Source organism: Puntigrus tetrazona, chromosome 15 (assembly GCF_018831695.1).
Source record: "Puntigrus tetrazona isolate hp1 chromosome 15, ASM1883169v1, whole genome shotgun sequence".
Taxonomy (NCBI): domain Eukaryota; kingdom Metazoa; phylum Chordata; class Actinopteri; order Cypriniformes; family Cyprinidae; genus Puntigrus; species Puntigrus tetrazona.
The window spans coordinates 20,390,892-20,407,107 of record NC_056713.1 but is presented as its reverse complement, the minus strand read 5'-3'; the positions used below and the strand labels follow the sequence as shown (position 1 = coordinate 20,407,107).

The window sequence follows — 16,216 nt, the reverse complement described above, 5'->3', positions numbered from 1 at the left end:
TTTTCCTGCACATGCTCAGTAGAGCGCTCAATAAAAAAAAAATAAATAAAAATTGTAATAGATAAATGTCACTATTTTTCATCCCACCCACATTATTTCTTTCACTACTTAAAAGTATGGTCCCTTATAACTTATCTAATTTTATTTCTATAATACAAGCATTTAAAAGTATACTACTATATTTTAACAAATTCATAATGCAGGCCCCACTTACACTTACAAGCTGAAAAAAAAAAAACATTCAGATAAAATAAAGTGTAAAAATATAAAAATAATGACGCTAGTTATTTAAAATAATTACTTAGTATATTGTGGGTTAATATTTTTTTTTTACTTGTGCTTTGGAGAAATTCACTTCTTGTAACTACCCTAAAACTATAATTTTATTAAATTTAAATATTTTTAAAATGTTAGCTAAAATTCTGTTCTATCACAGTTAGATAGTTCTGTACATTGAAATTCCATTAAGTTAACTAATTAAGTTAATTAAAAATAACACGTTTATATTTATAGCCTGTTTTGACCCCCAGTAAAATATATTGCTCAAAAACACAAATCATAATTAAATAATGCAAAATAAAAACAAAACAAAAAAATTATAATTTCTATTACAAAACCAATGCACCGTTTTCTTCACGATGTCGTGTGATGAATGCTATCAAGTTACACCACTACTCACCTGTCAACTAGTTAACATTTTACAAGTCCAGTTAATTAAACTCATCAAAGGTTTACGGTCTGAAATGTTTAGCTTTACAGTACCATATAAGCAGCAGCACATACTTTACAAAACAGCAACCTTAATAATTAACACGTCAACCTGTGTGTTATATATCCAGGTATGGTTCAGCTAGCATTAGTCGTTTTGCTCACATTTGCTCAACTAAACCAGTCATAAAAAAGCCGATTCATAATCAACGACACTGTAGTATCTTTATATTCATGCGGTTGAATGCGCAGCTGGCTTGGCGGCGACACGACGAGGCCACTGGTTCCCTCGTCCCCCTCTTCCTAAACACCCAAACCCGTCTCTAAAACGATACGCGATGTGAAACGCAGCCAAACTAATCGTTAAAGCGATTTAAACGAGCTGCGTTACCTCAGATCCTCGTGCAGACCGTCTCAGTGTTTGAGGTTCGTCTTCAGCTGCACTCTCCTCCCATCAGACTCCATGGAGGCTTTGTATTAAAACACTTCGAAAACACGCGACCACACGGTTCTGTACGGTTTTCCGTCCCGCCGACGAGGGAGCACGGCAGGTGGACGGCGGTTCAGTCGTCCTCTGGCAGGCAAAGAAGCAAATAGAGGCCAAATGAGCTGCGCTTCCTCCTCGATTCACGCCGGGCTCGCAGTCTGCGGCGTGACGCATGCGCAGTCGCACACTCCCTGTTACCACACTACGCCTGATCACTACCAAACAGCCTCCGTTATAACAAGCACACATATGCTGCTTAGGTCGTGGTGTCTACTTTACGCCGACTTTAATTTGCATATTTAATTAATCGCATATTCCAGCATGTTTATTAACGACTATTTAGTATTATATTTACCACGGATGTTGGGAGTATTATATATTATTAATATTTGTAGTGATATCAAACGATCGCTATTAATCTCGTACAAAATAAAAGCTTTTGTGTATCTGTGTATATTTATATATTATACACACGCACACACACGTATGTGTGTATATATATATATATATATATATATATATATATATATATATATATATATATATATATATATATATATATATATATATATACGTTTATGCATCATACACATATTATTTAGACAAAAATGCAATTACATTTGGATTAGTACTGTATATTACTGTTATACCTTGCTTTAATATTAATTATTTTTCTGCATTTAGGCACTTATCCAAAGCAGTTCTACATTTGTTTCAGTTCACGCATTACCCGGGAATCAGACACGACCCTAATGTTGCTAGCACCGTGTTCTGATGTTTGAGCTGCAATCTAAAAGACAGAAAATCATTTACTAACCTTGATATCTAACCCACTTCCCTACTTTCTTAATTTGGGGGTTTACAGAGATTTCTGCATTAACCTGTAGAATTCCCACAAATTCAGTGGGAAAAAAAATGCACATAAATATAAAGAATCTGACTAGGCCACAAAACACTCTGCTCAGACACTTCACTCTGCTTATTTACCAGCAATAAATAGTCAATAATTAACATAATAATTAACAAACTTTCAGCAGTGCTTAAAAGGACACAGGAAAATGGACCTTCGACTGGTGCAAAAAAAAAGTGCATTCACTGTTAGCTTGGACACCCTCATTCGCTATGATAATGTTTTTCTTTTTTCACTCACCCTTTTGTGTGAAGGGACTGCAGTGTGCCCGTGTTTGTGAAAAGATTACACTGTCCCCTAGTGGCCTCGTGATTACACTGAAAAAGGTCACTAATGGGTGCTAGCATTTCAGTTTCAGTTTGAAGAGTCCCACACTCTTTGGGATCAAGCGCGGAGAAATTAAACGAATATTTCATCCAAAAATTAAATCAGCTAAAAGTGTACCCGCCCTCTATCCATCCAAGTGCACGAATCCATAATCCATGATAAAGTTTCCTCCAGTGAAAATCTACCTCTAATCTACATATAATGCACCGACATGTTTGTTTAAAACAGTTTTGTCTTGTAAACTGTGCCTTAATCTGTGCACACTTTATTTCCAATATGAAATTATCACTGAAGAAAGCAATATCATGTATAGAGCGCATCTGGAAGCAACAGTTTGAACTTTAAAGATTTTTTTTTTTATTAATGTTAATAATGTTTCTTAAAGAAACATGCAGCTTTGTGCTTCAAGAGATGATAGTTGATTGACTGGACCCGAATTTATGAATTATTATGAAGTTGTCGGCTGTTTTCACTCTCGTTCTGATGGGACCCATTCACTACAGAAGGTATACAGTATGTCTATATGCAAATTTCTTTATTTTTGACACGCACCCAATTAAGTTATGGTCTACATCATCTTTAAACTTCTCCACTGGCACTTTGCCTTTTTGTGTCACTGACTTCCTCTCTAGGCTGTGCTCACTTCCTCCTTCAGTCCCTGTGTCACTGTATTTAGGGACAGCTTTATTCATACCGCTATTGACAATTTCCTGGACACTCTTTTGTATCATGCCCGGTGAGTTTATTTCTTATTTGCACTCTCATTAGCTTTTATTCTGGTCCAGATTTATTTAGCATCTATGGTTTGATCATTTTTAAACTGATAAGAATACAGTAACAGATCAGTAACATCCTTTTTATTCTGCTGTACTCAAATGGAGCTCAGTTATGGCTTATGTATCTGACTAAATAATAATACAAGTTAATGTGTAATTTTACATTTTATATGTACTAAACATAATACAAAGGAAGAAAACCTTTACTTTTTTTACTAAATAGTGCAAGCGCAAGCCTTTATAGTGTCAGTAGCAGTTGGATATACAAAACCAAAGACACTACTGTATTTATTAGATAACAAATATTAATAATAATAAAAACATTTGATGATAAAGTATCAGCTGAAATAAATAAATAAACCCAAGTACTCTTATCTTTAAAAATTAGCTTTCGAAAAAATGGCAAAAGCCAATTCTGTTCATTCTAAAACATGGAAAATGCATTGCTGTCGTTTTGACCGGAGCCTTATGATTTGTAAATGCATGCTTTCCAGCACAATATGAATCACTGGATAAATAAATGGACAGTGGGCAGTTCATGACCCCTAAAACAGTAAGCCGTACAGCTTAACGTTCTAGTTTCTTTGGAAAAAAAATAAGGAACTGTCTATCTGTCAGCAAAGTCATGTTATACCCCTAAACCTATAAATACTGATTTCACAGATGTGCGTAACTAGAGTGCACGTATGTATATTTATCATACATGTTAGGCCTTCAGCCCATCGACAAATCAACATATAAAGAGTCGACGGCCTCTTCATTTGATTTTGAAGAATGCACATCATGTGTTTTTACAAATATTGCAAGATTATTACATTATTGCAGAGTTTTCAGATGATGTTAGAAGGCGCCCATGCGAGATGAATTACTTCCCTAACGGTTCAGTGCAAACGTTCTTCTCAGAAAGATATAAATAAAGGTCACTGACAACAAAATGTTTTGTGGGCCATAACGGTGGTCATTTTTAGCTGTAATGCACGTGATAATCTGACAAAAACACGACTGATAAAACCATTATGGTCTTCTAGCGTATGTTAGTTTATGCTGTTTAACCAGTGATGGAATGACTCTTTATACATTCACGTTTGCTATATTCAGCTTGTCATTTCAAACGCTTTCTCTTTCTCATATTGAGATGTTACGCTCACTGGGAACTTGATAAAAAGCAGTAAAAATACAGATCAAATACAGATTAAAATAATATTTGAATATATTGGAAATTGTAATTAATTGCTGTGATGCAAAGAATCATTTTCAGCATCAGTCTCCAGCGTCCCGTGACGCTTCATAAATCATTCTAACATGCTGATTTACTTCTCAAGAAACATTTATTACCAACAGCTGTGCTGCTTCGTATTTTTGTGCAAAAATATGATTAATGAATATGCAATTTATTGAACTGATCAAAAGTGACAAAAGACATTCATAATAAAATATTTTTTATTGGAGAATTATATAAAAAAAACATCCAATTTGAAATGAATCTTTATATTCATCAAAAAAATGATCAGTTTCCACAGAAATCTGAAAATGAAAAAATGAAAATTCTGTCATCATTTGCTCACCCTTGAGTAGTTTCTAATCTGTATAAATTTATTTGCTCTGGCAAACGCAAAGGAAGATGTTTTGTTTGTAATCAGGCTGTTTTTGGTCACCATTGACTTCCATAGTATTTATTTTTCCTGCTGTGGAGGTCAACGGTGACCCAAAACAGCCTGGTTACAAACTTTCTTCATTATATCTTCCTCTGTGCTCGGCAGAACAAAGAAACTGAGAAAAGTAACGATGCTGAAAATTCAGCCTTACATCCCAGGATTTAATTATATTATAACAATTATAACAAATTATAAAAATATTTCAAAATTTAACTTTTTTTTTACTACAATTTTCATCGAATATGATGATTCATCAGAAAAACGTATGCATTTATTTCTACGCAAGTCATAGGCAACGTTTGGTCCTTGTGTATCTTTCAGTTACTGAAACTTGAAGGGAGAACAAGGATGCAGAACATCAAGTGTGTCGTGGTTGGAGACGGTGCGGTCGGGAAGACCTGCCTCCTGATTTCCTTCACCACCAACGCCTTTCCTAAAGAATACATCCCCACTGTGTTTGACAACTACAGCGCACAGCTGGCCGTAGACTCTAAAGTAGTCAGCCTGAATCTGTGGGACACCGCGGGGCAAGAGGAGTACGATCGTCTCCGGACGCTCTCCTACCCCCAGACCAACGTCTTCATCATCTGCTTCTGCGTGGCCAGCCCCTCGTCCTACGAGAACGTCAAGCTAAAGTGGTTCCCCGAGGTGTCAGAACACTGTCCCAATGTTCCCATCCTGCTGGTGGGGACTAAAAAGGATCTGAGAGATGATCCGGAGGTGCTGAAGAAGCTCAAGGAGAAGAACCTGTCGATGGTGTCCCAGCAGCAGGGGACGGCGTTGGCCAAACAAATCCAGGCCAGCAGGTACATGGAGTGCTCAGCGCTCAACCAGGACGGGGTGAAGGAAGTGTTCACGGAAGCCGTTCTCTCTTTCCTCAAACCCAAAGCTCAAACCCGCAAGAAATCGTGCGTATTGCTGTAAAGCAGATGGGACCTGCATATATGTGTTTTTACGGGGTCATTGTTTTATCCTACCTGCTTTCATGGCATAAACGTAAATGGGTGCATGAAACACATACCAATAAGAACATATGACTGCAGTTTCCAAAAAAAATGAAAACTAGAGGCAGTAAAACTCACTTTTTATCTGCATAAAAATAAGCTGAAATGGCACGGCTGCCTCAACAAATCATTTTAATTTTTTTTTAAATCAGTTTAGCATTTGTTTACACTGTCAGGTGAGTTTAGGGTTGGATTTGGAGTAGGATATATTTCCTGCACGACGATCCTGCTGCGATACGTAACTATATCAACGTAATAAAAACGTGCCAGGGTTCACGTATTGAATCTGCGTTTTAGTGCCACTTAGTGGACATTTCTCTTTGAAACTGCGGCGAAACGCGCAGCAAGGTGCGTAAAAATGATGTTGCACAAAAAAACGCACAGAGGTACGAATTTTTATGAGACCAGGTTGGTTTTGTCACATGTACATATGAACAAAAAATCACGCTTAGTAAAAACTACAGATGTCTTTACCTATTTACAACAAAATATCATACCAAGTGGTATTTATTTCAAGGTGAAATAAAAGAATGAAAGATATCAGGTGTCAAGTAATAAAACAATAGAAATACTTTGTAAATGCTAAAAATAATGGATTGATTCGGTGGGGCAAATTTATAATCGATCAGACAAAAAAACGTTTAATTGTTAAGAACGTTGTCTTTAGTGACACATTTCATGTCATCTGAATTTTTTCACTGTTTTGAATTGAATGAACATGTTTCTTTTAATTTAGAGGAACTTCAATATAACTGAAACTGGGCTGGGGATTTTTATTTCCCAGCACGCTTTGCCATGGCACTCAAATGGAGAGTACATGCTAAAATGAAATGTTAGATATTGTGTGTGTGTGTGCGCAAAAATGTGGTATTTAGTAGTGTTTAATGTTTTGTTGTGCTAATTTGTTGAATTTGTTGTGCCTTTGCACGAAGGTATACTGTATGTTGAATGTTAAATGTATTGCCTTACTTATTAAGCTATTGCTATGCTAATCAAAGTCATGTGTTACATGTTAGCATCTAGCTACTTATAGTTTAAATGCCCACTACTAAAATATTTTAATTGAGAATACTTGATAGGTCGAAGTGTATTCAAAACGTATGTAACAGTAGTTTACTCAATTATTTTATATTGTAAGAGCAATTAATATGGAAAATAACAATCTCTAAAGAGGTTCTCTTAAACTGTACGTGCCTTGAAAATAAAAAGATTTTTATTCAAACTTTTTATTTCAAAAACACTTAAAAAATTTGCTTTGCAACATATAAAACATTTTCAAAGTTGTAACCCAAAGAAAGATTGTTGGACTGTATTTTACGAGAAAATGCTATCTTAGGTTTTTTTTTTTTTTTTTTTTACTTGAAAAAGTTCTTTTTTACTTTTGATGTTTCTTTGTAATCATTTGTGAAATTTTACTAGCATTTACTACAATGCTTCTACTTGTTTCTGGTAATTTTGTTTTCATCATTAAAATATTATATATATATTCTGTCTAATATATACATATATTGTTTTCATCACAAAATATATATATATATATATATATATATATATATATATATATATATATATATATATATAAATTTTGTGATGAATTTTGTGATGAAACATTTTGTGATGAAAACAAAATACCAGTAATTTTTAATCAACTATTTTGAGAAAGAAAGAAAATTGTGTATAGGGTAATAACGATAAAAACATTTCAAGGAAATTAAATTCTATTTTGAAAATAAAATAAAGATACATATTTGATTCAGCGTTCTAGAAGGTTCACAAATCTTTCAAGCTTTAAGTTTCAAATCACTTGATGAGTCCAGTTTCTTCTTCTTTCTTAATAAACGTATTTAAGTGAGCTTTTCTTTGTTACTCAAATGTAAATATTACTAACAAATGTAAGAAAAGCTAACCCTTGATCCAATCTGTATTAAGAAGATTGTGTTTAATTTACGATTGTCCAAATATTATTAAATTATTACACTATTAAGCACAAGGAAATCAATTCTGTGCCACTTGTGTGTGAATCAGTTCACACAAACCACTGTCACAGAATAAAAGCTTTTGCATAAAATGCTGACTTTGTTCTTTCCTGGACACATTAATAAAAAGGAGGAACCGTTTATGCAAATCTGCGCTTTACACACTTACCTCACGATTACAAAACACGAAACTCATTAGTTTCAGGTTCATTTTTTTGGGGGGAGAGTTGAGTTTGTGGCTGCTTATGAAGCAGATTTTACGGATTTTCTTTTGTGTCGATGTTCGAGTCTCTTGTTGGTGAGGGCAGAAGAAATGAGAAACATTCACTTCCCTCCTCTAAATCTTCAGCTATTTCTGGCACGGTTTGCAGCAGTCTTGGTTTTGTTGTCTGGGGAGAAAAGAGAACAGAACAGCAGAAATAGTCGCCTTTTAGCTGGAAAATAATTCTATTTAATTTTAAAAATGCATTACATTAAATTAAAGGTTAAATTGAACCAAATTAGGGTTGCAAACAGAAGGAAAAAAGCCGTAGGAAAAAAAAAAAACATTACTGTGAGTGAGACATCAGACCAGATCTGATCCCTCATCGCAGAGTTACATGGTGTTGCATTTGCCTCGGTTTGATTTGAAAGTAAAATGAAGGAGACTCACTGAGACTGCTACAGTTTTATTCGGAGGCAAACACTGCTGTTCATTCACTTAAATCCTGACCACAAGCCAGTGAATTTGACAGTGAAATCAGTGTTAAGGCCTCTGGCAAACACAAACAACACGCTCGTCTTTGTTTGGACCTTGTGCTGACTTTTATCATGTTGGCATTTTCTGTGCCATTAATAGAATTCTACAAATGCCATTTTCAATTTCAAAAAGCATCCAATACGCAAATTAATTTACAGATACATCAATTGATTTGATCATGTAACATGCATGCTCTTCCTTTTCACTTCATCGAATGGAAATGAGATCGTCTTTACTGTGAAGTGGCAACATATTTTTACATTTCATTTTTACAGAGGAATTATGTTCTATTGCTCCCACCTTGTGGCCAAAGATTGTAAGCACCTTATATTTTAATAAGAGCTATTGGTTTTACTTTCAAACTAAATAATGGTCAAATTAGTAAACCTCTGTGAATTCAGCTGATGGGCAATCAATTTGAAATTAAATTATGAAATATAATAACAGTAATATATTGCTGGGGTGTAAAGCAATGATTATGTACGTGTTTGGGTGTGTGCATATTTTTATTTTCACAGTAAAAATAAAAGGACATATACAAGTGCTGTCACATCCGAAAATGTTTTTGTTCATATTATGTATTATATATTATATATTATGTGTATGTACTGTGTATATTATATATATATATATATATATATATATATATATATATATATATATATATATATATATATATATATATATATATATATATACACACACACACACACACACACACACACACACACACACACACACTTTACATGTATACATTTATATTATATTTTTAGTCACTCTGTTTAAACTATATAAAGAAATGTAGCTATATAAACAGACAGACAGACATAAGATGAAAAAGGTATATTAAAATTATTATTTTAATTTGTATTATTATTATATATATATATTTTTCTAATCTATAGATTATAACTATTTAACATTTAGGAAATGCATTTTCAATTAATAAATAATATTCTGTAGTAATAAATCCATACTCTATGGCAGCAAAAAGTGGACATATATTTTGCTTAACATAAATAACACAATGTCAAATAGAGAGAGGCACAGAGACTGGATTACACATGTGCTCTGTTTGGAGGATTAAAGGGTTTAGTGTCTCTGTGTTTTATTGACTTTCATACAGCAGCTGTCATCTGGAGCCCAAAGACTAGACCTTCGATGAATCGAATATCTATTCACCTGTCACTTCACGCTGATAGCAGAGCTTCAATGAAGTGAATTGCGAGATGTCTGCAAAGAATGTGCAATATTTGGCCTTTTTTTCCTTCTGCTTGATGCTTGTACCAGGTAATGCTTTCTTCTTTCTTGCACATCGGTCTGCCACTGTGCTGTTATCGGTTGCTGTTCACGTTTCTTTGATTTATTTAGCAGATTTTTAGCCAGTAATACAACTTAAACCTTATTTAAATCACAAGCAAATTCAGTATCGCACAGTCTAATGGTTAGGCAAAAGTATATCTTTATAAAGTAACGCTGGAGTGAAATTGCACTTATGCCGCTTATTTTCTGTATTCATTTGGAAATGCTGATGATTTTTACATATCTGTTTCTGTGTATTGACATCACATTGTCAGCGCAACATGATAATCCTTTCTGTAAATCTCTTTTAAAGCTTAACTGACATGACAAAGCACTTCCAAACATCTGGAAAGTCCAGATCTGCGTCTGTATCTTTCAGAGGTTTTTATATAGCTGTCAATAACTATTTAAATAAACATTTTATTCTCACAAACTGCGCTATATGAGGTACCATGTATCAAGCCATTACGTTCTGGGCTATTGGGGCATATTGTCAGAAAGTATCAGTGCTGTATCTTTCTTTCCGGCCAATAAAAACAGGAATATTTAATAGTGGCATACTAACCAACCGCTTAATGGTAGATACTGTATAGCTTCATATGAGTAATCTGGCAGAAAACCTCACACGATTAAGCCATCTGTCATGTGGCTCTGATTGACAGGCGACACTGATCTATTGCTGTTCAGTAATGCATAATTACATCAATAAAACCAGAATACATAATGGGTTATGATTTGGTTTACCTTAGGTTGAATTTTGATTTGCTTCTGCTTTGTAATATTCCTCCATTTGTAAGTTATCATCTGTTAAATGCAAAAATGGACTGTCAATAAACTCTGCACAACACAAACTTTAAATAAGTACGCTTACTGCTTATGCTCATTATGGCTGCATTTATTTTATTTAAAGAGTAGTTATTGTATTATGTATAAAAGTATATATATAGTATTATATATATATATATATATATATATATATATATATATATATATATATATATATATATATATATATATATATATATATACTATATATATATATATTTTTTTTCTCCTGTCCTTTACTCCAATATTCATAATTGCATGATTAATCAGAAATCATTCTAATATGCAGATTTGCTGCTCAAGAAATATTTACTAGTATAATTTTTTTATCAGTGTTGAAAACAATTGTGCCGTCGCTTTTGTTTGACTGATTGATGAAAAGAAAGTTCCAATGAACAGAATTTATATGACATAGAAAACTTCATAAAAATGATAATTTTACAGTATTTACTGTAAAAGTAAATAAAAATAATGAAAAAAAAGATTAAAAGTATTTAGCTTAAAGTATTTACATTTAAAAATATTCAAAAACATAAAACAAAACAAAACAAACAAACAAAAAACAGATCTCTTTGTTTTACAGTTTGCTGGGGGGCCAATGGGATCTACGCCCAGAAACTGCTCAGTGATTTATTTAGAAACTACACAAGCGCGCTGAGGCCAGTGGAGGACACAGAGCACATCCTGAACGTCACACTGCAGATCACCCTCTCCCAAATCATTGACATGGTAATCTGACAGATAATGCACGAAAACCACAAACTACAAGAAAATGAGCTCAAATAAGGACACTGTAGAGACAATGTTGCCATTCTGTTGTATAACAAACAGATAAATCTGAAAAAAATGAATAACTGTGAGTTATTTAGTAAAGAAAGGAATTATAACTTAATAATAGATAATAACTAAAGAAATGCATTTGTCAAAAGAGTTGTCCTGTATGTATCGAAATAATAATAAAAAAGTAGTTTTTTTTTTGTTGTTGAGTTAAGGAAGCTGACAAGTTTATTAAATCAAGTGATGAAGTAGAGATTTTATATGTCGTTAAGGATGTCTGCCAGTCAAATAAGATCTTACTGTAAATTGGCCAGACAAAGGCTTTAGGGAAATTTATTTTCTCATATACTGAGCCACATAAAGATGTATTATTTTCTTATTGCAAGAAATATAAATTGCTGAAACTGTGTACGCTTTTACAGGATGAGCGTAACCAGATTCTGACGGCATATCTGTGGATACGGCAGGTGTGGATTGACAAGTATCTCACCTGGAATAAGGATAACTATGACGGGCTTGATACTATCCGTGTACCTGGTAGTTATGTATGGAGGCCCGATATAGTCTTATATAACAGGTAGGCTGATCTGCATTTGGTAGTTTTTTTTTTTTTTTATTTGCTCTTTCTTTTTTCCCCATGGAGGCACAAGCTCATCACTTAACACAGGCATTTATGATTTGTTGCTGTTTTTAAGTAATACTGTTGGGCAATTTATTTATTTTAAACACAGAGCAAACATTAATATTTATGCACGGCAATATTCATTCTATAATATTCATTCTATATTTAAATTTGAGGGGACACTGAGCACCTCTTATTGAAAAGTATTAGTCAATATTGTATCGGTTTTGGCCTCAGCAGTGTATAAACCATTTACTGTTGACTCTGTACTCTTATTCTTGTAGCGCTGATGATCACTTCACCAGCACTATGGACACCAACGTCGTGATCCGTCATGATGGTCAGATCATGTGGGACGCTCCAGCCATCACCAAAAGCTCCTGTAAAGTTGACGTCTCGTTCTTCCCCTTTGACGCCCAGCAGTGCCGTCTGACCTACGGGTCATGGACCTACAACGGCAACCAGCTTGACATTCTGAACGCCATGGACAGCGCAGATCTCGCAGACTTGGTCGACAATGTGGAATGGGAGGTGCTGGGAATGCCGGCCAAGAAAAACATCATTCTGTACGGTTGCTGTGCAGACCCTTATCCGGACGTGACATACACTCTGAAACTGAAGAGAAGGGCCTCGTTTTATGTGTTCAACTTGCTCATTCCCTGTGTCATGATCTCTTTTTTGGCTCCGCTGGGTTTCTATCTACCTGCAGATTCAGGGGAGAAGGTGTCACTGGGAGTTACTGTGATGCTGGCGCTCACCGTGTTTCAGCTGCTGGTGGCTGAGATCATGCCACCTTCAGAAAATGTTCCCCTTATAGGTGAATCATGTTTGTATAAATACAAAGTTTTAAGTAATAATACATATAGCATAAATAGTGATCATTTTAATAGTGATCAATGTGATCATTTCAAAAATTAGCTTGGGCATTTTAGTTGTTTTTATAAACATTTAGTTTTCATATATTTAAATGTTTATTTATTAGTGGCTTTGCGTTTCTTACATTCTGTTAGTATTACCATTACTAACTACATTTAGCTTGACTATAATTAGCTACACCTTTGGGTAGCTTTCACAATGGCTAGGCAAGTTTCGGTAACTCCTCCAACACCAGAGCTAGAGAGAAGCTTGTTTTCAGAACCAGTTTTATTTTTCGCAAACACTGGAAACTAATGAATCAGTCACTCCCCGTAAGACGGGTATAAATAAGTGACAGGTGCAACCACTCATCTGATTTTTGCTTCAGAGCTGAGTGTTTGCATGATTGCTTTCACTAGGCGCATTTGCAGATACAAAGAGAAAGTTGGAAGAAAAAGCTGTTTGTGTGGCGTTACACAGTCAGTGGTGTCCCTGTTCAGCCATTGGTTGGGGTTGTTTCCTATCCTCTGTTAACAGTCACGATCACTGTCTTCAGTGTCTGGTCATCCAGGGTGCTGAAGCTACATTCGTGGATGGTTCATGCATTTGTTATGAGCGTGTAACCATCGCAGTGCTATGATAGTGTTGTCTCTCTCCTCATGGGGATGGGAAGGGCTCCCTCTGTCACTACCCACGCTGACTTTTCTGCTACCAGCAGAAAACCATTGGCTAGTGCTCTGAGGGTTGCAGTGAGAGCATTTCTGCAAGGCCAGTCCCTGCAGACCTTTCGCTCCTCCTGCAGCAGCTGTTCTGTGTGGTTCCCCTGTGACTTTGCTGCACCGATGGAGTGCTGATGGAGAATCAGATATCAGCTGCACCAACGGATGGGCAATTGTCCTCTGAGGATGATGTTTTAACCAGTTGTACCTGTGCAAGCAAGACCCTGCCACTTGCAGGAATAGTCCTTGTCTCCCCCATCCAGGGCCTGTAGGCTGTCAGCCACTCCTGCAGGCCAAAGTTTGCAGTCCTGTGGGCCAAGCCTCCTCTGCCCTGCATGTCTGGCTGTGCTGCAAGAATACTGAGCCGAGGCACTAAAAATGTCCAGAGAGCAGTACCAATCAGACCTTTATGCAGGAACTGTGTTCGTTGACTGACATCGCCCTAGAGTCACAGCACAGTCCCTCGGTAAGGTGATGTCTACACTTGTGGGCCAAGAGTGCCATCTATGGCACAGCCTGGCTGGGATGGGGAACACTGACAAAGTTTGCTTTCTTGATGCCTCCATCTCACAGCCTTTGATATTCAGTGACACTGTTGAGCACTGCCCAGCAGTTCTTCTGAGGCAGGACAGTGGTCCCACTGAAACATTTTCAGAGACTCCTGGGCATATGGTATCCACTCCCGAGTCCTAAGATGGGCATGGTGCCATGGGACATTCCGTGAACATCATGACGATGTGTCGCCTTGGTTGGACCTTGCCTTTTTTACTGGCCAGGGTGCCCCTAGATCAATTGTCCAAGCATGTTCCAGTAACTGCTGCAGGGCAGGAAACATTGGCTGTTTCATATATAAACCACCAGAGGGTATACAATCACAAAGCATCTCCTCCAGTGAAGTCAGCCATGGTTCAAACCACTGTATGCCATCCATATTTTGAGAAAGCTCAATCTTGCAGCTGACTCGCTCCCACGACAGCTCACATTTCCTAGAGAATGGCAAATGGAGTCGATTCAGGGAAGCCCAGGTGGGCTATTTATTCTATTTATAATTTATTTATTTCCATGAGTCCTCCCACTGCCAGCTGTTTTATTCCCTGACTCCTGGCCCCTTTTGCATGGCAGTTGGAGCATAGGCTGTTCCTGTCTACTGAGGCAGCGCTCCTGACCGGGCTCACTTCCATCAAAAGGGTCAGGTACCTCCAAACATTTTTGGTAAGCGAAGAGTGCCTTGTGTTCAGGCTGGCCTACTCTCACGCTGTTTTGAGACCCCGTTCTGGATACAGGTGGTGAGCCTGCAAGCGCTGCCCCCTGAGTAGACAGATCCAGCCTTAGTGTTACTTTGTCCTGTCAGAGCCATGTGCATATACGTGGACCACACCCAGAGCTTTAGAAGCTCAGAGCAGCTCCAAGCAGCTCATCAAATGTATTAATGTAACAGCTAAGAAACATAACATTTAGCATTAACTGATAATCTGTAATTCTTTAATTTATCAGTCTATTTACTGGTTATATAATTGATACTAAACGCATTGATACTTTCTCTTATATTCTACAGGAAAGTATTACATAGCCACAATGACCATGATAACTGCATCTACTGCCCTCACCATCTTTATTATGAACATACATCACTGTGGGCCCGAGGCCAAACCCGTCCCAAACTGGGCCAAGAAATTCATCCTGCAGTACCTGGCCAGGATTTGCTTTGTCTACGAAGTTGGCGAGAACTGCATGACCGCACAACCAGAGAGACCAGACCCTCAGCCACCCAAACCTCCCGACTCCAACTGTAACATGAACGGCCAAGCTGGGAAAGATGACTTTGTGTTCAAATTTGAGAGAAGTCAGGATGCCATGTCTTCAAAGCTAGCAGAAGACACAGAAGACATGTCTCAGATCATGAGTCCAGCATGCTCACTGGGAAAACACCCCACCTGTCACTATGGTGCTTGGAAGGAGGGAGCGTTCATGAGCATGGATGGTGGTGATGGGGCAGCAGAGGCAGGAAAATCCACAGGAAGAGGAGAAGATGGATGCAGAGATCATGATGGAGGGCTCAATGTGCAGTGCAAGTGTGAGCAGCAGCATCTCATGAGAAATATTGAGTATGTTGCAAACTGTTACCGTGATCAGAGAGCGACTGCGAGAAGAACAGGAGAGTGGAAGAAGGTCGCCAAGGTTCTGGACCGATTCTTTATGTGGCTGTTTTTCATTATGGTTTTCTTCATGAGCCTGCTCATAATGGGGAAAGCCATATGACATGAAATAAAGACATAACTGAAAGGACAATACTGATTATATAAAGGACGGCATACAACCAGTTGCTCGTTGTGGCAAAACAAACGCAGACAGAACGATTAGGAGATGTTTATTTTGCAATAACAATCAGTTGTTATCTGAACAGTTATTATTTTTATTTATTTAGCTAGCTGTTTTTACTGACATAAATAATTGTGAGTAAATGCATATTATAAACTAAATAGCATGCTCAATATGTTTGAAACAGAAGCATAAAAATACTGTCGATAGATGTT

The 16,216-nt window shown here is 36.6% G+C and overlaps 3 protein-coding genes across 6 annotated transcripts in view; 2 read left to right on the top strand and 1 right to left on the bottom strand.

Annotated features, from left to right (window-relative positions):
• Positions 1-1,398, bottom strand: part of stim1a (stromal interaction molecule 1a) — a 33,117-nt gene extending 31,719 nt beyond the window's left edge. For 2 of the 4 annotated variants that reach the window (XM_043258870.1, XM_043258871.1), the window contains exon 1: positions 1,100-1,398. The gene's annotated coding sequence lies outside the window, so the exon portion shown is untranslated. The remainder of the gene's footprint in view (positions 1-1,099) is intronic. The other 2 variants (XM_043258872.1, XM_043258873.1) reach the window with 2 other exon arrangements.
• A 1,636-nt stretch (positions 1,399-3,034) lies between these two features.
• rhoga (ras homolog family member Ga) lies at positions 3,035-7,379 on the top strand. The gene is made up of 2 exons (XM_043259954.1): positions 3,035-3,168; positions 5,185-7,379. Exon 2 carries the CDS (start codon positions 5,212-5,214, stop codon positions 5,785-5,787), a length of 576 nt encoding a protein of 191 aa, XP_043115889.1. The 5' UTR covers positions 3,035-3,168; positions 5,185-5,211; the 3' UTR covers positions 5,788-7,379.
• Positions 7,380-9,811: 2,432 nt separating this feature from the next.
• Positions 9,812-15,941, top strand: chrna10a (cholinergic receptor, nicotinic, alpha 10a). The gene is made up of 5 exons (XM_043259751.1): positions 9,812-9,872; positions 11,293-11,438; positions 11,909-12,063; positions 12,393-12,925; positions 15,238-15,941. Exons 1-5 carry the CDS (start codon positions 9,812-9,814, stop codon positions 15,939-15,941), a joined length of 1,599 nt encoding a protein of 532 aa, XP_043115686.1.
• Positions 15,942-16,216: the final 275 nt, after the last annotated feature.